The sequence below is a fragment of the Gordionus sp. m RMFG-2023 genome, chromosome 2 (assembly GCF_954871325.1).
Source record: "Gordionus sp. m RMFG-2023 chromosome 2, tfGorSpeb1-WG-v2, whole genome shotgun sequence".
NCBI lineage: Eukaryota > Metazoa > Nematomorpha > Gordioida > Chordodea > Parachordodidae > Gordionus > Gordionus sp. m RMFG-2023.
In genome coordinates this window covers 59667205-59688773 of record NC_088776.1, presented here as the reverse complement: position 1 = coordinate 59688773, position 21569 = coordinate 59667205, and the positions used below count along the sequence as shown (strand labels likewise).

Here is a 21569-nt window from a genome sequence, read left to right as displayed (position 1 = left end):
TCAAGTCTAAACAACGTAATTTTTTTCCCCTCACCCCCATTACCATAGGGTAATGAATTTAATAAAAATCACTAGGGGGGAGGGAAATATAAACATAATAGTGGAGGTCACAACGATAGGTTTTACTTTTGCCAAAGAATCTCTTTGGGGATTCTTTTTACATTTTTTTTAAAATATACTAATATTTCTTTTACCTACTTACTCATAAATTTTTACAGTATATGTGTTATTTTTTCAACTTAAAATCATTTTTTGAGTGCGTTTTTTTCAAATTTAAAAATCTGATTTTACCAGAAATGTATTCCATTATATTTTTAATACCTACCCTATGAATTTCAGACAATTATACCATAAACTTATATTAGTTTTTCCATAAATTTTTCACATAAATTATAATTGATTATAAAGTTAAAAACAAAATTATCTACAATTCCTAATGCGGGTATTCTAAACGCTGGAATACATTTCCCGTAAAATTATTTTAAATTTAAAAAAAACTCGCCTAAAGAATGATTTAAGATATATAAATATTTGTGTTATCATATAATCAAAAATAATAAATAATTGAAGCGAATGAAATAATTTTTAATAAAAATATAAAGTAGGTAGTGTTGTTAAACGGCTCGTTTTGCTCAAAATTTTAGCCAGAAAAATATTGCCTAAGCCTCGAGATTTCGAATATGTCTAGATCTTTGTTCCCTATAAGCAAAATTTTCACGCTTGCATAATACTATTCTGGATGAAATTTGAGATAGGCATTTTTAAAAATCGGTTGAAAACGAGCTATTTAACAACACTAAAAATAGGTAAATTATATATAACTCATTTAGATGTTGTTCCAATAGTGGAGTATTCATATTAAGAAATTTGACCGTTTTATATCATTTTTAGCTAACCTACTTCACTCCCTAAACCCCTTTCCTCCACCAATACATAATACTAAATAGAAGGTAATATGGATAGGAATACCTGCTCATCGATTATAAAAAAGACATATAATAATACCTAGACTGACGATGCATTCATTAAAAGTCTACATCAATCAAAACAGTAGGGGACGCCATTTTGATTGCCCATGTCATTATTAAAAAAATTTAAACAATAGGCCAATTTATTCCTATTTCTGACACAAACTTTATTAAAGAAATATCCATCGAGATAATTAAGGAAGCAAGTTATCAATTTAATAGTAATTTTTAACATGTGAATGTGAATAAATACCAAATGGGTGGCGGGGCCAGCTGATTACAACGACGCTTTAAAATGCATTATTATAAATGCATCGTCATTCCTGATATTATTATATGACATTGGATAAATCTTAATGTTTTATGAAAATTATCAAAACCTCTTTCATATGTTCCTATTTATATTTATTTATTTGTATACCCCATTCATCCATATCTCATTTTTTATGAATTTCATATTATATAAAAGAATGTTTTAAAATTAAACCAAGAGAATTAAAAGTCCCCCCTTTTCTATTAAAAAAATATATTTTTAAAAACCTCCATAAATATCAATAACAAATCGACAGATACAACATAATTTTTTTTTAAATTTTATCAAAAAACCCTTTTTTTAAAAATAAAAATCATTAAAAAAAATCTAAGGATTCCCATGTACCTTTTTAAAACCTATATCCAACATATTCTTTTTTAATGAATTCAAATCTTTTTAAAACAAATTATTTGACAAAGCCTTATATCCAAAAAAGTTTTGAAAATTTTTCACAAATTTAAAAAATATTTTACCCAAAAAATAATTATAGTATATTGCTTGGCATGAATATGAGTTTACTGGTAGAATCTCTAACCATTTGTTACTTTTAAAATGATAGTAGAAACTGATCCAAAAATTGTTTTATTTGGAAAATAATGTTTATGATTGTGTGCAATATATAGATTTGGTCGAAGTTCAGTAACATCATTGTATTTTAATAGGTCTATAATAAAAGTATTAATTTTTACAGCAATATATTTTGTCCTATTTCATCTAAAAATTTAATAGATACCCCTCAATAAATTTATCATACCCCCCTTAAAGCGCCTACCCTTACCCAGTCCCCTCAAGTAAAAATGGATGTAAACTGTTCCTACCCACCTCCCCGCCATGTAGACGCTATGTTTCATACCCATTATTTAAATTTTGAAGCAAAATTAAACTCACTGAGTATTGATGTTGGGTTCTATACAAAAAATAATCATTGCTTTTGAGTAGCGTTATTGAATCAGTCGCTATCATTAATATATAATAATACTTAGAATAAAGATTATAATTTATTTAAAATGTGTATCAATACAAATCAGCTTGAGTAGTATATAATATTAATTTCAAGCCTTATTTTATTTTAAAAAATTATCAATTTTAGTATTTGTTTTCCTTTTTTTCCCTTTCGGATTGTGAATAATTTCTGATTTACTGCAAGAGTATAAGTCAGTCTGGAAATATAAATAGAACAAAATTATTTTATAGAGGAAACTAAACAAAATAATTAAAACATTTAAATTTTTTTTAAATATCATTCAGAAAAAATGGGGAATCGCGAGAGATACAACACTTTTGTAAATTATTATATTATATAAAAATAGCCTAAAAACACTAATAAATAATTTTTATGATAAATTGCAAAAATATTCAATATATTTTGTTAGAAAATATAATTTTTAAATACAAATTATATTTGAAATGTTTTTATAACTAGTCATAGGTAAAATAATTTTGTATGAAGCATGATATCAGTAAAAAATATATATAATAAAGAGGTTATCAAATCGAGGCAATGAGTAACTTGCTGCTTAGCATTTAAACAAAAGCTCACACAACATGGGTGACCTTGAAAATAGATAATCGCAGCCATGGTGATTGTATATAATATAATCATATTTTCCTCTTCTTGTTGACTCTGGAATATAGATCATGGTTTTTAATTTTTTAGTCAGACACAAAACATTTGATAGGTATACAAAAATCTCCCACCCCATCCCAAGAAAAAGTTTGTATGGGCCTATGAGTCTATAATTTTAGTAATAAAAATTAAAAATAAAAGTGTACCGCTGAAAGATGTGTATTTTAAATGTACAAGATCACTAATTGGTAAATATTATTTATCAAATTAAGAGGGTTATAAAATTTTAAAAATTTGTCAAAATATATATTAATCCCAAACTATAAATAATAATTAAAAGGTTATCTGTCAATATAATTATTATAAAAACTTATTTTCTCTACTTAAATTATATATAGTTAAAATTAAATTAGTAATAAATTCTTGCAGACAGCCATATTAACCATATGATGTTAAATACATTTCAGATTAATATTCACGTATCCAATATGAAAATGCAATTTTTTTCGTCTATTTCATTTTTATTAGTCTATATAGTATCAATAAATTGTCAGTCCTCTCAAGAAGAATGTAATTTTAATTTATTTGTATATATTAGTAATTATTATGATGTTAGAATATTATTTTAAATTGTCATAAAAATCAATTTAAATACTTTTAAAATTATTAAATTTGCTAATATTTTATATGCATAATATAGTGTTAACCAGATTTGTTGGAAACATTTCCATTTTTAATTTATTTGATAAAAAAATTATCTGACTTGCAAAAAATTGTTAAAATAACATTTATATATTCTTATCAATTTTTACAAGTTAAATAATTTTATTTACAAATGAATTAAAAATATGGAAATGTTTTCCATCAAATCTGCACAATACTGTATAGTATATTAAACTTCTATTTAACTCAATTTATTGATTTGAATTTTTATTAGCCATTTATTTGTTTATACAAAAAGTTAATGATTAATTATGAGAACAATGGTTAGACTTATCCAGATTTTGACCTTGATTTTAAAAATTATTTTGAATTTGAATCAAATTTTTTTGAAGTTATTTGGGTTTTCAAATATTTTATATAAAGTTTATCTTCAGTAATAACACAACTTATTTTACACTATCCTTCAGCACCTTGAATTTTTTTGCTTTTGTTGAAATATCTTACTTTTTTAACAGTCCAATAAAAAATTATTAATTAAATTTTGGATCTTTGGAAAAAAGTCAACAGATTGGATATCAGTCCTATAAATAATTTTTTAAACTTTCATTGGACTGGGTCAATGAAAACTCCAATGCATAGCTCTAATAGACAGCCATTTTATCTTAGAAAATAACAAGGGTTCTGACATTTGGACTCTTTATCTCTGAACCTGTTCCAAACATGGACCCAAAAGAATTTAAATTAGGGAACCCAATCCAAAACTGTTTTTTCCCCCTGGACTAGACCAGGTTTACGAATTTTAATCATTGCATTAAATACATCTCTCTTAACTTAACTATTTTTTCAATTTTTTTTACCAGTGAATCTAGTTGAATATTGCTATTTAAAGCTTAATTGACTCTTAAACTTACAAAATAGACTTATTTATAATGAAATTAACCTGGCTCAATTTGGCCTCTGTTAGGCCAGCCTGGATTGAATACCATATAAAAAATATTTAGAACCTAAACAAGCACCAAACACAGCAAAAATTTTGTCAGTTTTCAGAACACTAGAAATAACCATGTAATTTTAAAGAAGCTTTTTAGCCAACAATTAAAATGGGTGAAATTTTTTATTAAATTAAATTGAAGAATGAGAAATAAATTGATTTTTCGTAATTATGAACCCTATTTATATGTAACCTAATTTTTCACGTAATAAGTGTATAAGGAACGGGAAAGGGGGATTTAAATTTTGCTCAATTAAGTCAGTTAATTCATTCATTCATTCATTACCACGCCAGAAATTGCACGAAGTGCAATTTCATCACCCACCAGGAGTTGTAGCGTGCACCATGTATATTCACTAGTATATAGATCCTATACATGATGTATACCCGTTTTATTATAGTGGGCAGTACCACTATGTAGTCAGCTAGCATAGTAAAGAAGAGAGGAGTAAGAAAGAGGGGATCTATTAGTTTTGTTACCGGCAAGATAGTGTTAAGAATTGTAGCTAATATTAATAATAATGTACCTGACGCCTGGTTAGATTTAAGAGATGGGAAAAAAATTCTTAATGTTTGGTAAGTATATCCTTGGAAGATAACGCAATGTCTATATAACATGTCCTATTCCTGAGGTATTCAACTTCTCTGTAATTGTAATCTCACTTCCTGAAGTCCCTTGTCCTAAAGAGCTTATTTTCTTTGTCTGATTTATTCCTTCTTTTATCCTCAATCATTTGTCATTCTAAGTCAAAAAGTATCCCCATAGATCCTTGTCTGTATTAAGCAAGCAATGCTCGGAATCCATGTTATTTACTATTATCATTATTATATTGAGCCTGGAGATCGTTATCATTATTAATATTCATGGTTTTAAGATTATCATTGACTTCGTCAAAAATCGTTCATCCAGTAGGGAAAGGAAAAAGGGTGTTATAAAGGGGAGGGGGAAATTTAGAAAAAATAAAATAAAATAATAATTATACTTATCTCATCTCTTTTTATTTAAACCATAATTCCAATTGTGCCAAAACATAAGTTGTCATTAGACTGGGGATAAGAGATTGGAAATAAGGCAGTGCGAGAAATAGTCTGATACTTCCACGATTCCTGCTCTAGTTTAAACCATATTTAAGCATGTATTGTAGATGTTCCTTTAAATGTTTCTTGTTTTTGCTGAGTGCAAGAAAATCTATAAACGTAAGATTGATCAAGTCCATGTCCTTCAGACATTTTGCCAGCCAATAGTATTTGGGAGTTCTTCGCCTTTCATAATCCGGGGTCCACTTCATGGACGAAAATATCATATTCTCTCGTGAATGTCTTAAGCAGTGGCCGAGTAATTCTAATCTCCTCAAAGGAATGAGTCATTTGATAGGTAGGATGTCACACCTGTTCCAGAGAGTTGTGTTTGGGGTGTTGTATGGATAGTAAGTTTTAGTGATTCTTCTTAAGCACTTGTTTATGAAGGTCTGGGATGTGTTGATGTTGCTTTTAGTGTCCTGCCATGTTTCCAAACCGTATGTTAAGATGGGTAGAATTAGGGATTTAAAGAGTCTTATTTTTAGGTTCGTAGATACCTGGTTGGACGACCATAATTTAGTTAGCTGATGATATCGGGATCTGGCCTTGTTGGTCCTCGACTTAGTATCCAAAATGGTGGTGCCTAATGACATTATTCTGGTTCCTAGGTACTTAAAATCCGAGACCGTTTCTACCACATTATCCAAATTAAAGGGGTCGCTGTTATATAGAAGGATATTGGATGCAATTAACTTTGTCTTTGAGTAGTTGACTTTCAGTCCGTATCCAAAGCAATTTTTGACAAACAATGACAGCAAGTTTCTTAATTTGTACTCAGAGTTAGCTAATATGCATACATCATCGGCATAGCATAGAAAATTTAGAGAGTTGTGTATGTTATTATCATATTGTTGATTCAGATATCGAGGGTTAAGAGCATGTTCTTGTTTGAAGAGGACATAGGAATAGATAAACATCTGATTTCGCTTATAAAAATAATATACGATAATCATAACGTGATACCACAACATCTGAACCTAAAATCACAACCATTTAAGGCCAACAGAGGACTGAAACAAGGATGCATTTTATCACCTATGCTATTTAATGTAATAATGAACGATATTCTGAATAAATCCTTCAAACAAGAACATGCTCTTAACCCTCGATATCTGAATCAACAATATGATTATAACATGCACAACTCTCTAAATTTTCTATGCTATGCCGATGATGTATGCATATTAGCTAACTCTGAGTACAAATTAAGAAACTTGCTGTCATTGTTTGTCAAAAATTGCTTTGGATACGGACTGAAAGTCAACTACTCAAAGACAAAGTTAATTGCATCCAATATCCTTCTATATAACAGCGACCCCTTTAACTTTGAGAATAATGTGTAAATCACAAAATTTTGATTTTTAAAAAAATTCATAGTGCGCCCGAATTGAGCGTTTACGTGTTGCCGTAATTTTTAAATAAAAAACGTAACGCGTCCCTTGTTTAAATTGAGGTTGTCTTTTTTGTTAGTATCCGTCGACTCAAAATTTTAAATAATTTCTAAAAAAAAAGAGGATTTGTCTTTGAAAATTATATTATCGCCTGCCTTCTTATTTCCTTATTTCCTTATTTCCTTAATTTCTAAATATTCTTTTTTTTTAGGATATAAGTAAGTTATTTATTTGCGTTTTTTTAAAAGGTTGCTTAACGCCAAACGGTAATTTTATCAATTTGCACAAGGCCGTAAGGAAGACATTATGGCGCTCGTAACGCTGCGTTTGAAACGCTCAATTTGTTTCGCGCTATTATTTATTATTAGATACTAAAGAATTTTATAATTGTATATATTCGAAAATATTTTAACCTGTATAAAATGACTGTTTACACGGATGGGGAGTGCTTGAAAGGAGTGGGGTTTATAAATTGATTTTAATTAAATTTTTAGTTCATTTATTAATTATATTTTTTTTTGGGGAGGGTGGAATGAAGCGAGAAAATAATATTTAAATCGAATATTAAATAATGTTTATGATAATTTTAATCGGACCCATTTCTTTTTTTTTTAGTGGATGTAAAAAAAATATTTCTCATATAATTTTATCGGCTAAAATATTAGCAGCATTATAACTTTTAGGTGCGTAATTTACAAAAACAAAGCCCAATAAATGGGTTTAATTTATAAATACCGATCAAAAAGGATGAAATCGCCACAGCTGTTTACGCCTATTTCCTAAAAGTATTGTAGCTGTGACGAACTAACACTGATTTCGCTAGCGATTAATTTCGCCGCTCGAACGAATCGCGTTTACTGTAAACGAAACGTATAACCCTTAATTTTCTGAAGACCACAGTCTAGGACCTATCTTATATTTTTCCCCCCGTCATTATACACACATTTCCTTGTTAATACTAGTAGAATTTTTTTTTTTTTAAATGTCATTTATTTTTAAATTAAAAATATATATAGATATAAAAATAATATTAATATTAAAATTAATATATCAAATATAAAATAAAACAATATTATATAAAAACGGAGGTGGGATACAAATTTAATATGAAAGAAAGACAATTTTTTAACAAAATATTAAAGAAATCGCAAAATTATTATATATTTTTTTAAAATTGATAATTAAATCATCTTTTGATCCATGTCGGCGCGAAAAATATGTTACTAAACATTAATGAACAACTCAACTATTTAAAAAAAATGGAGTTCGACCAATTTTCATGAAATTATTATAACGCTAGATCGGCGTTCGGTACATTTAAAAGGGAGATAAATTGGAGAAAAAATCGATCTGTTCCGGTCCCGGCCTAAGAACGATAGAACGGGTAGTTGACCTTCGCTACCTTTAATCATGAAAGTTAAATGTTATCAAATTCTTACCTCATCATTTACTTAAACACTTTATTTTGAGAAGTAAAAAAAAATTGATTATGCGTCAAGGTGAGTAATTATATAAACAATTTAAAAATTAGGCTACTAGTCACATAACTAAAATTCCCTTCGATTTCGGCTTTACTGACCTTGTATCTCCACCTAACGCTAGTCTCCTTTATTCCTTTTCCGCTGACTTGTTTTAATAGCATCTTGAGTTAATCCGTCATGTCATCTAAGTTCTAACGACGGCTGTCCCTCATCTAGTATTCCGAGCTTTTAAAGACAGCGCGTATCAAGCGCTTAATTGCCTTTTACGATCTTTGTTCCTCCCAATAACCGAGTAAAATTCTTCACATTTATCCTAGCTTCCGTTGCTTGTCTAACCCCCCCCCCCCCCCACCCCTGTAACCGATTAGCTCTTTATCCTTGTAAGCGATTGACGAACACTTGAATCCGATTGGCGCTCGCTTTTCAACGATTAGCTATTAATTCTAGTTTATTGCTCCATCCACGATCTTAGATCTTCGTGCCTTCCACTATAGTTTACTCTTGTTTTAGATATCGATTCGATTGTTTCTTATATCCCCTAACTTGATCTTGTCTTAATGTGTAAAGTTATTTAATTATTAAATAATAATTTTACTGATTTTTAATCTACATTATCGTACCACATGATCCCATTATACATTTACAATAACATAATCAAATTTATAAAATTTTACATCTTCTAACATTTTTTTCTCCGAAATCCACCTAAGATCAAAGGATTTAGTTGAGAGGAGCCATTATAATGATGTAATAACAGAATAAGATTAAAAAAACTGTGTTTTTGTGTTTGGTTTTGTTTTTTTTTATCTTCCTCTATTTTTTTTAATTACATCCTTTTTTACTACTTTGCCCCTGAAAATTTATTTATATTATATTTTTTTTTTGTCAACATTATAAAGTAAACAAAATCAATTTCACGTAAGTGACATATTTAAAATTTATATAAAAATAAATTTATGCGTAATTTTTTATTTTATTACAAAATTTTTATAAAATTTGAAAAATTTTACTTTTATTTTTATATACTTTTTCCTTTAAAAAATTTTGGATACGGTACTAAAAAAAACGGTTAATTTACAAAAAAAAATTATAAAATAAATAATATCCATTTGAAACCTTGAAAATATATCAGTTTTTTTTTGTTTTGTATTTTTGTTTTGTATATTAATTATAAACTTTAAATTTATTTGTTTTGCAAATAATATACATTTTATATCAATTGAAAAGTTTTTCTTATATTTTTTTGTGTAAGTCGCTTGTTATTGAACTTTTATATTTTGTTTTTAAAAAATACATATTTTATAATTTAATGAATAATGAATATCCGAAATATTTGTTTAATTTGGTTTCAGTTTTTTTTAAAAAAATTTTAATTCAGGCTTAAACACTGCTCAAACCAAAAATAAATCACTTTTGGAATTGGTTAAAAAAAATCTTCAAAATTGATTTAAGTAAATTGGCAAAGTTTCAAATCTGCTACATTTATGATAGTTATTAATCTTTTTTTTTAAAGGGGAGTTTGATAAAATTTTCCTTCCTAGATGGTGTTAAAGTTATCTAAAACTGTGGGCGTTTATTTATTTATAATATATACTATTACTATCCATTTAGTTGTGTTTGATTTTCAATGAGAATGTCTTATTTAATTTTAAATCTCTGAAAAAGAAGATTGAATCAAAAAAGAAAGCCACGAAAGCAAAATAAAATACTCAAATATGATTTGATTATTAATGATTTAAGTAAATTGGCAATAAAAAAAATACTAAAAAGGAGTTCGATTAAATTTTCCTTCCTAGATGGAGTTAAAGTTCTCTAAAACTGTCGCGTTTATTCACGATATACTATTACTATCCATTTAGTTGCGAGATGAAAAGGCTTCATTTTATTTTAACACTTCTTTAAAACAAGGTTAAATCGAAAGGCCAAACTATATTTTTAGTAAAAAAAGCCACGAAAAGGGGGGGGGGTATAAAAACGTTTTGATTTTGAATAAATTAATTATTTTATTTTAAATAATATATATATAGAAAATAGATCTAAAATATTAATGCCAAAAAATAAATATAAAAATAAACAACATAAATGTCACTTTTTGAATAGCGAAAAAACACAAGTTTCAAATTTTAATTTTTTTTCGGATGACCTTAGTCCTTTCTCAAATTATCAATACCATTTCCACCTGACGAAATTTTATCGTGAATATACAAACGGGTTTAATTCGAGTTTAAAGAAATTTTCCTGAGATAATCGAGATGTTACGAAAAAAACATTTCTTTGAGTGATTGACATTGACATATATCACCTGTCAAATTTTAAAAAATTGACTCACGGTTAGAGACCTGCAAAATCGAGTATTTTTTTTACGACCCTAGCCCTCATGCGTCCCGTTATCAAATAAAGCGTTTACAGGATATTATATTTATTACCATATTATTTTTTAATGACGCATTTATAAAGCGAAAATGATCATTTTCATTATCGTATTTTTTTTATAAAATTATTTTATCAATTACAAATACATATTATAAGGTTATAAATATTAAATTTTTATTATATGACAACCAAATGAGTAATATTTTTTTTAAAAATAATTTATATTTAATTATTATATTACCGACAATATGAATATAGGAAAATAATTCTCCAGCATCTTAAGATATTAGAAATTACAAAATTAATAAAATAGGAGAAAAAATATATCCATGGAATAAAAATCCTCAAGTAAATATATTTAAAAATTTTTGAATTTTTTTTCCGGGGGAATTATTTTCCGCTTACCACCGACAAAAATAGTACGCACAAATTTGAGCGTTTACGTTTTGCCGTAATTTTTAAATAAAAAAAAAGTTTAAATCGAGGTTGTCTTTTTATTAACATCCATCTATTCAAAATTTTAAATAAGTTCTAAAAAAAAATAGGATTTGTCTTTTGAAAATTATATTTATCGTCTGCCTTTCTTATTTCTTTAATTTCTAAATATTCCTCTTTTTTTAGGATATAAGTAAGTTATTTATAATTACACTTTTATATATTATTATTACAAAGCGAATGCTAACGCCAAACGGTAATTTTGCCAATTTGCACGAGGCCATTTTGAAAGGCATTATTGGCGTTTGGCAACGCAGCGTTTGAAACACTCAATTTGCTTGCACTATACATGATTAAATAAATATATACCTTTTTTTATAAGAAAATATTACTTATTGGTTAGTGTATAATAAAAATTTAATCTATATTATTTTTAAAATTATAATATGTATTAGATGATTTAAAAAAAAAATATATTATATAAATAAATGCCAAAAAAAAATTTAAAATTTTCTCATTGATAAATAAAATCAATAAATTAATATTGATTTATAAATAGTAAATTTTTTTATTCCGGTTTAATAATATAAATTAAATTATATTGGTTAAAGTTTTGCCTACAGGTATGTACAGCCAGGGCAAAAAGAACCGGGATCCTAAGATCTGTGCCTCAAAAAGGGGATCCTATCAGTAACGGATATCGGTTAAAACCGGGCTGAATTTTAAAACCGAAAACCGATCTGAACCTTTTAAAACCGGTTTGAATCTTCTTAAGTTCAAACTTATTAGACATTTTTTTAAAAAAATAATACCTAAGCCGTATAATTCAAGTAAAGTATTTTTCTAGATTCTCATCTGTCAAATTCTTAGAGGACAAAGAATAAATTCTATGGTTGAGAACATTTTGGTTATATCATTTGTATGCCTTTAAAACTAATAAAAATTTCAAAGTTTAAGATAAATGAGGATGGTTTTTTTAAAATGAAAATGATCGCAAATTTTTTAGAAATATATTTTTATCTTAAAATCTTCAATTTTGTGATCTCCAAAAATATTTTTGCTCAATAATTTGAAGGAAAAATTTTTTTTTCTCTAAAAGTCCTTTTTTTTTCAAACTTCTAAAAAAAATATTATTATTAAATAAATAAAATTCTTTGTTTTCTTATTTCCTATAAAATTTTAAAAATTTATAATTTAGAGACTGAATTTTTTTTTGGGCGCGGTCATCTCGTTTACCAGGAATTTTAAAATTTATAAGGAGATCATATGGCACAAAGATCTAAGATAACAACTTACCCCCCCCCCCCCCACCTCTTCGAATTTGTATATATTTTCTCTTCTCCAGATTATCTGTCAGATCTTTGCACGTCCAACCGTAATTCTACCTCTTCCTACCTTGTCGACACTCCCAAAGGCTACTACATATCCACTAAATCCACTTATAATCTCGTCAAGGATTTGTCCGGGAATAAGAAAGGCGAAAACAATAACGATGAAAAGAACGTAACGGGAAGCGATGACGATAAGGCGTGCTCTTTCGAATTCGTTTTCAATAGCGAGACCTTTCTCATACGCGCCGATTATGCTGCTAAAGACGTTGACGGGGGAGCGGCGGAAGTCGAAAGCGAAACTCTGGCGACGAGTTACTCGATCAACGTAGAGGCTCGTAGATCGGATTCGACAAATGGCGAAAGCGAGGCGGGAGAGGAGCCGATAAACTGTACAGCGACGCTGACCTTGATAGGACGCGAACAAGATTGGGCCGAAATTTCGAAGACGGAACTTTCACTGGTAAAATATCTTACTTTAAACATTATAATTGCTAGAAAGAAGGGAAGGTTTAAGAAGTAGCGTTTGTAAACATTTTCAAAATTTTAACTGTTATAAAAATAAAATGATTTGTTTTTGAAAATTATATTATCGTCTGCCTTTTTTTATTTCTTTAAATTTCTAAATAAACAAAAATGAAGAATTAAAAAAGTATTGAAAAAAAAGCAAACCCCCATTTCCTTTTCTGTTGCTAACTCCAAACGATAATTTTACCAATTTTACTATAGTATAATAAGAAAAATTTTATATATTTTTTTATTTTGTAAAATATTACATTTTAAAGTGTCCTACGATAACTCAGACAACCGTTTTACTTAGCAAAAATTTTACCTCGGCCCACAAAATTGAGATTCAGGTGAAAGATTTTACTGTCGGAAGTCTAGGCGACTATGATCTCATTCTTAGCATTCTAACTGGAACAGGTTAAATTTGAAACATAATTTATTTACCTTTTTTTTGTAAATTTACGTTCTACTCAAAAAAAAATGTGTATTTAGGTTAAGGGAGAGCTATAATAAGATGATATAAATTTCATTTTTTAAATTAAAATTTATTATTTATTTTTTTGAAATGACTCATCGGAAATAATTTTTTTTTTTCTTAGTCGACCAAGAATGTACAAAACAATATACGGATCTGTTGTATTAGGATGATAGAAATTCATTATATTTTAAAGGATTATAATTAATTTATATATATTTACGAACCTGTTATTAGCCATGTATTTTGTTTATTTTGTGGGAAAAGAAAAAGATATCCAATTTATATTGTTATCTAATTATGCTTTTGATTTAAAGGGGGGTGGTTAATAACACCTTCAAATACTATCATTTGAAGCCCAGAAAGTCGACGCGGTTTAAGACTCGGCTGAGCGAACGATTTTTCGGGCCGGTCCGGGTTTTCACTAGCTAATTTAGGTCGGGGCGATTCTAGATACTTGGGAGGAGGGGGTGTGGAGAGTAGAGACCGACAAGTAGTAAACTTCTTTTTACCTGACTCCACCCTAAGGTCGTTTGGTTGGGTCGGATTATATAGTTGTTCTTTTTATGGGGGGGGGGGTATAATCACGTGATCATCAAATTGCGCGAATCGTTTTTTTCTTTAAAAAACTTTCCAAAAAAAATTTAATGTTAAAAAAAAAGTTTCAAAAGAAGATGGTATCAAGGCGAGTGTAGATGACGTAATTAATAACGATATTAGTAAAAGGTCTTTGTCCGATGCCGATCAAAATTCTGCGAGAGTTAAACGACGTATTAAATATTGATTTTCTCATTAATGATTTATACTAATTTATTAATTTATCAAAAGTATGTTTTCCAATAAATAGATCAAAGAATGGAACGAAATAAGGAAGAAAGAAGGAAGGAAGGAAAAAAGGAAGGAAGGAAGGAAGGAAGGAAGGAAAGGAAAGGAAAGGAAAGAGATAAAATATATCATCCAAGAAGTTATGACAAAATAAGTTTTCTATTTATACAATTTTAAATAGTTGTAATATAATTTTGGGAAAAAAAACATCCTCTTTTTAAAGATATTAAAAATTACAAGATTAATAAAATAGAGAAAAAAATTCATGGAATAAAAATCCTGAGAAAATCAATTTCCGGAGAATTCTTTTCTAAGATTTATTATTGGGGATTTCTTTTTGCCGGAGAATTATTATCCGCTTACCATGATTTTGGCTGTTGCCCCGAAAAATATTTTATGCGATTGCCATATTTTAAGCGACGCTGTGGCGTTTAAGTTTTAGAATTAATTAACACTCCCGAACGCCGTTAATTACATTCATCCCTATTGAAATCAGCAGACGATAGTCGCTTTATCCCTGACGCTGCATTTATGATAAACGCCTTTATCTTCAAGCGTCGCCTTATTTAACGCAGCGTTATTACAGCTGATAAAAACTAATTTATGATAAGGCTAAAATAGGGATATAATATTTAAGAAAAATCATATATACCCTTTTTATAGAATTCGCTATTATTTTTATAATCGTAATTTAAAAACAATAATTTTATTTAAAAAAAACATAAATATGGTATCCACAGAATATTACTATCAACAACAGCAACATAGAAGTAAAACAATTTTTTAATATTTTCTTTTTTGTTACAATTTGCAAACACATTTTATTCTATTTATTTTCTCTTATTCTATTTATTTTCTCTTTTTCTATTTATTTCTCTTCACTTCTTTTTTTTTCTCGCTCGAATTATATTAGGCACCGGTAGACGTATAGCTCGCCTCGGTGCCGGCATCATAGCGGCCATAGTGATAGCCTGTCTCTTGTGTTGCGGGGTTTGTTTCAGTCTTTGCTTCTGGATTTGCTCGAAAAGGGGTGGAGATGGAGGAAGTGGAATGCCTAGCTGGATGAAAGGTTATGAGAAATTTTTCTGCTTTTTATAAGAATTATAGTACGATAAAATAATGCGAAATTGTAAAAAAAATTTTTTTTGTTTATTTCGATTATAGGTATGCCGTCGGTATACAGGACGGATCAGCCAGCCCCTACTGCTGGCCCTGATTATTATGGCGGAGCACCTCAGCCAGCTGGATACCCAAGTTTGAAATGAACATGCAAAATCAAACAACAGACATTTTTTTTCCACTCTTCCCTAACTTTTTAGAGGTCTGCAATATACCCGCCCGTGGGATTTTAAAGAACCCACCCGCCCCCTTTATTTATTAATTTTGTTTACCCCACATGCCATCCCGTTATTTTATGACCGATAAGAGTATTTCAAATTTACCCGCCAATTTTACTCATTTGTTCTTGAAAATATTTTTTAACCCGCGCCCGCTTAAATGTTTGAAATCTTATAATCCATAAAATTTGCCTCTTTGCAGACCTCTACTCTCTTTCTTATAAAGTTTTAAATATAAAAAGTAAGATATAATTTAAAAAGAAGGAAGAAATGATAGTAAATAGTAAACTATCGCTTACTATCCGTTCTATTTTTTTAACTATCTTGTTTTTATCCCTCTTCCTTTTTCTAATATTCCCAGTAACACAAATATGGGCTTATTTTATTTTTGTAAATTTTAATATTTAATATATTTTATATACAAATATTTACCCACTCCCACTACACATATTTTTTTTTTTTTAAAATAATATAATATTTTAAATTATTATATAATCTGACAAATTTGAAAATAACGTTACACTCGCATTTTTTATCTCTAACGAATGTATCTGTGGTCAGTAACGTTGTTAAACTGCCCGATTTGGGTAGATTCTTAGAGACGATGCGATTAAGGTTTTAGCCAAAATAATATTATGTAAGTCTCCCAAGATTTGGCAATTAGAAGTCCACCAAACCCTTCTGCCATCCTATAAACAAAATCTTCAGGCTTATATAATATTATTTTGGCTAATATCTTAATCGGGCCTTTTTTTATAAAAAATCGACCCAAATTGTCTAACAACACTAGTGGTCACTCTATAATTATTTAGCCAAGATGTTATAAGAGTTGAGGTCATCAAAATCTGTTAAAGATTTTACCTATTGAACGTATCATCATAAAATCTGCGATGAGTTTCACAAGTTAGCCAATTTCCATCCTTTGTCGCTATTTTATTCATAATGCTAAATCCTCATTCAGCTTCTGCGTTGCTTTATATAAATTGTATTTGCCATTTCCTTCACTTTCTCAACGATGTTGGGTTATCGGGTCAAAACATTTTGATATTGTTCATTTTCAATTTCGAATTTTTTTTTATAACACAAATTTGTGGGAGAAGTTTTGGAAGGTTTTACGAAATAAAAAGAATGCGCGATATTTGTGGGAGTTTGTTCAATTTGGGACGTTATATTTTTTTAAAAAAAATTGCTGGAGACACTGATGGTGGGGAGAATCAGACAACCTTTGATAAATGGGACACTGACCAGATTGGGTATAAATATCAACAAAATCTCGAAAGTTATTTGGATCCTTTATTGAATTTTTAAAATTTTCGATGAATTTGGTCTGTAATTTTTTTTACTTTCTCCTTCATTCCTTTTTAGGAAGAAAGAAATTGACAAACTAGACCTGTTTTTATTTAAAAAAAAATAGAAAAATATACTATTTATAAATAGCTAAAAAATTTAAAATTGCGGGAGATTTACAATCCAATTGCGGGAGGTTTGCGTGATTAAGATATATCTGCGTGTATATTAAAAAAAATTGCCGGAAATCTCCAATCCAATTTCGGGAGTTTTGCGGGAGGGAGATGTTTGCTTGTAAAAAAAATTCGCGAGTATACCGCTGATGGGGAATCCAACTTTACAAAAATAAATCTATCCACCTATTTTTGGCACAGAATAATAATCATTGGAATTAAAAAGATAAATTAAAATGAAATCCGTTCATTATTGAATAGAAACCAACTTTATAAATAAAAAAAAATGAAATGCTTGAAAAAAATTTACTTTAAAATTTTTATTTGGGAGGGATATACGTAAAAAATGAATGTCATGAAATAAATCAATTCTAGAAGATAAATGCCGGACGAAAAGTTTAGAATAAACAGCTGTGTTGTTAAACGGCTCGTTTTGAGCCTATTTTTAAAAACTGGTAACTCGATATATTGCCCAAGCCTCGAGATTTGGCTAACAGATGTCAAGTCCTTTGTGCCATCTTTGAACATCCTCAAGCTAGCGTAAAATTTTTGTGTGGATAAAATATTGAGTTGGCCATTTTTAATAATCGACTCAAATAGAGCCCTTTAACAACGCTAATAAAGAGTATCCTGTCAACCTTTAACGAACATAATACCTGTTGTAGCTGTTGAAAGAAAGAAGAAATAAATTTAATATAATACATCAAATGTCAGTTATTTTCTGACAGGGGAATTAAGTTTTCCTTGGTGATAGAGGGAAAACGGGATCATCACGGGGGTAGGTGAGAAACAATGGAACTCTCTTTAGGTGTCTTTTGGGGTGAAGAATATATATATTTTTAATGAATAAATATGAAGTCTTCTGATAAATATAATTATGAATAAATATGACTTCTTCGTTATACCCATTCCTGTTTAGTTTTTCTCTAAAAAAAATTTTTTTTTGACAACCGGTTACAGGTCGCTAATATATTTAAAAACGTGCTCGAAAATGGATCAAAATTCTGACGAAGCTCCATCGAGCCATCGCGTCTCCCTCTTTATAAAATAAATAAATCACCCCACCCCCTCTCTCACATGTTAAACTCGCTCAAATTAAAATCCCCCCCCCCCATCCCTTTACCCTTTTCCCCTACTTATTTATTATATAATTTAAATCTAGGCATTGTTAGTTAAAAGTTGTATCAAAAATTATTTAATACAGCTGCATATGGAAATACACCAGGGACTTACCAGGCGTATCCTCAAGCTCCTATAAGCAACTTCGACCAGCCGATGTATAGAAACCAACCACCGTCCAATTATCCCACGGCTCCAAATCCCAATGAATATTACAGGAATTGAAGAAGGGAAGCAAAAGACACTTTTAAAATAACTGATTTTCCTTTTCCCCTCAAAATTATTAGAAAACGAATATTTTTTTGGCTTTATTTTAAAATTATAACGGCGCCCATCATATTATGCCAATATCTTTTCGAAACAAATTATTATTTACATTTCTTACCCGCGAAAATTTGCGAAATTCGATAAACGATTTTAATATTAATAATATTTTTTTAATGATTGACACCTTTCTCTCTAGAACTTTAAATTAAAAAAAATCTCGTTATAATGGGGGCACGCTTCAGTTATTTTTTTTTACTCTACTAGAAAACATACCTCGATGACATCTATGGATACCATATGTTAAGGATTTTATTGGTCAATATTGTTCACATGATTCTTTTTAAAAAAATATATAAATAATTATTGTAAATTTGAGGCCTTACTTTTTAGTTCCTCTTTTCTTTTTCTTTTCAAAAATTATTTTTAACAATTTTTTTTCATCGTATTTAGTTTTACAGTTTATTCTCTTTAACTTTTAATGAATTTTATTTATATTATATTCATTTTATTTGTAAAGAAAGAAAAAATCATAATTTTATTTTTTATACTATGCTATATTTTTTTTTTAAAAAAAAGCAAATTTAAAGCTACATTAGCGCCATATTTATATATTTTTTTAAAAAAAATATTTATTTTCTTTATGCCATAAATCTTAAATATTTATTACCATTACCTGAATATTATATATTTTTTTTATAAGAAATGAATATAATGACGTGTAATGTATAAATGTCTTATTGGGGATATGGATTCTCACACTTTTAATTTTAAATTCATTTACACCACGATATCTTTAAATATGGGAAATCTTATTTGACCCTGAAATGCATTCCAACACTTACAGAGTGCCCGCACACTGAATTTCAAACACATTTTGCCCAAAACTGTTGATTTATATATGAGAAATTTCATTTGACCGGAAATGCATTCTTTCAACACATGCAGATTGTCCACACTGAGAATTTCGAACACATTTTGCCTAAAGCTGTTTGGAATACATTTAATTTAAAATACCCATTTTTATATTGATTTTTTCGTACACTTAAAAAAATGCACAATGTCCAACTTTTATAGAGTAGTTTGTCTAGACGTGTTGGAATATATTTCCGGTCAAATCATATTTTCAAAATCTAAAAATCGTCCTCAGGCAAATGATGATAATGTGAGAGATTTTAAATCCCCATGGATTCCATATCCCCGCCCAATTACGATATACATATATATATATATATGTATATACTAGTAGAGTGGCGATTCAATTTATTAAAAGTGCGCATGCCTAGGAGGGTCAGCTGTAGCACCATTTTAAGTCTTAACTTATGTGCTGCATACTCTTATCTGACTCATGGAAACAATTTTCCAAGGAAAGGCAACTTTTTTCTAATGAGCATAACCTAGATTAAAACAGGTTTTGTGGGGATAAAGACTTGAATGTTTTAAGGAGTTAGCTAAAGATAGGTGATTATAATAACTATAGTTAAGTAATTGCTATATTTTTAGCCGCATAAAGCCAATCTTTACCTGGTTAAACCAAGTTTTCAGCCAAAAACTAGCACTTTTGTCCTTTGGGGTTTTTCTTAAAAAGATAACACAAATTTGGAAAGAAACTACTAACGCCTCAATGTTAACGGATTTTCTATTGAACCGAATTAGCCGAACATATAGCCCTTACCCAACTATAATAACAACCCTTCATAGCCAAAAATAAAAACACATATTTTTTTTTCAATTACATTAAGAAGTCAGTGTTATTTTTTTCCTGCTTTGAATATAGTGGTTTAGGAAATGGTGGTTGGATGACTGAGAGTTTAATTTATTTCTCATTTAAAAGGGTTTGGTGCCTCATCATTTTTTGAAAGCAATTTTGCAAATGCTAAATAATTTAATAAAAACATTTAGAAAAGCAGCAAATTTATCCAAGTAAAAATTACAGGTATTAAATCAAATTTGGATGTAAAGATTGTTGGCACGAAATTTAATTTATTTAACATGAGAGGGTTTTTTTTAAAAAAATGAAATCCAAAAAATCACTAATTCGGAATTTCTATTCTGGGAGCTGGAAGTTTGTAAAAACCCGGACACGTAAGTTGTGTCGGAAATCGTGATTATTTTATTTCCGGTTCAGGAATTTAAGTTGGATTGGAAAATAAATGTATATCGCTTGTTAGATTATTCCATCTCCATTTTTTTTTGTAATTTCAAAGGTGAGCCATTAAAATTAAGTTTCCAGATTTTCAATATGGATGATATAAGTATAACCTTATATTCGCTATAGTTTAGCAATAATACCTAGACTGACAATGCATTCATTAAAAGTGTAAAACAATAAAAACAGCCGTGGTTGCCATTTTGATTACCCATAACATTATCAAAAATTTTAAACGAGAGGCCAATTTATTCATCTGTCTGACCCAAACTTTATTAAAGAATTGCCTGATCATAAGGAAGCAAAGTTATCAATTTAATAGTGGCTTATTAACATGGGAATAATTACTATATTGGTTACCAAAATGACCGGTCCAGCTGATTTACATTCAACGACTTTCAAATGCATTATTATGAATGCATCGTCAGTCTAGGTATTATTGTATATCATAGAGTTTAACTAAATTTATAAATATTTCGGATTTTTTTTATGTTAATAAGATTAGTATAATTATATTAAAAAAAATTGATTTATATATAAAAAAAAAATCATTTTTTGACACAAAATGGATATGGAATAACGTAATTCACAGATGATAGTTTGCTAGAATTTTAGATATAATCCATCACGTTAATAAATCCATGGTTTGTGATCGTATGCTTCTCTTTCTTCACAATTACGTTCATTTTCACATTGTTTCTTTATAACTAGTGTTATTAAATGGCTCGAATTTTTTAAAAAACGGATAATAGTGCAAAAAAACGAATGCAACGCGTCTCTTGTTTAAATCGAGGTTGTATTTTTTTATTAATATCCGTCGATTCAAAATAAAAGGATTTCTCT

The 21569-nt window shown here is 28.8% G+C and overlaps 1 protein-coding gene across 1 annotated transcript; it reads left to right on the top strand.

Annotated features, from left to right (window-relative positions):
* Positions 1–3284: 3284 nt before the first annotated feature.
* On the top strand, positions 3285–18940 carry LOC135923724 (uncharacterized). Its single transcript, XM_065458634.1, has 8 exons — positions 3285–3418; positions 12608–13053; positions 13376–13514; positions 14235–14342; positions 15138–15167; positions 15311–15466; positions 15562–15651; positions 18399–18940. Exons 1-8 carry the CDS (start codon positions 3295–3297, stop codon positions 18536–18538), a joined length of 1233 nt encoding a protein of 410 aa, XP_065314706.1. The 5' UTR covers positions 3285–3294; the 3' UTR covers positions 18539–18940.
* The last annotated feature ends 2629 nt before the right edge of the window (positions 18941–21569 follow it).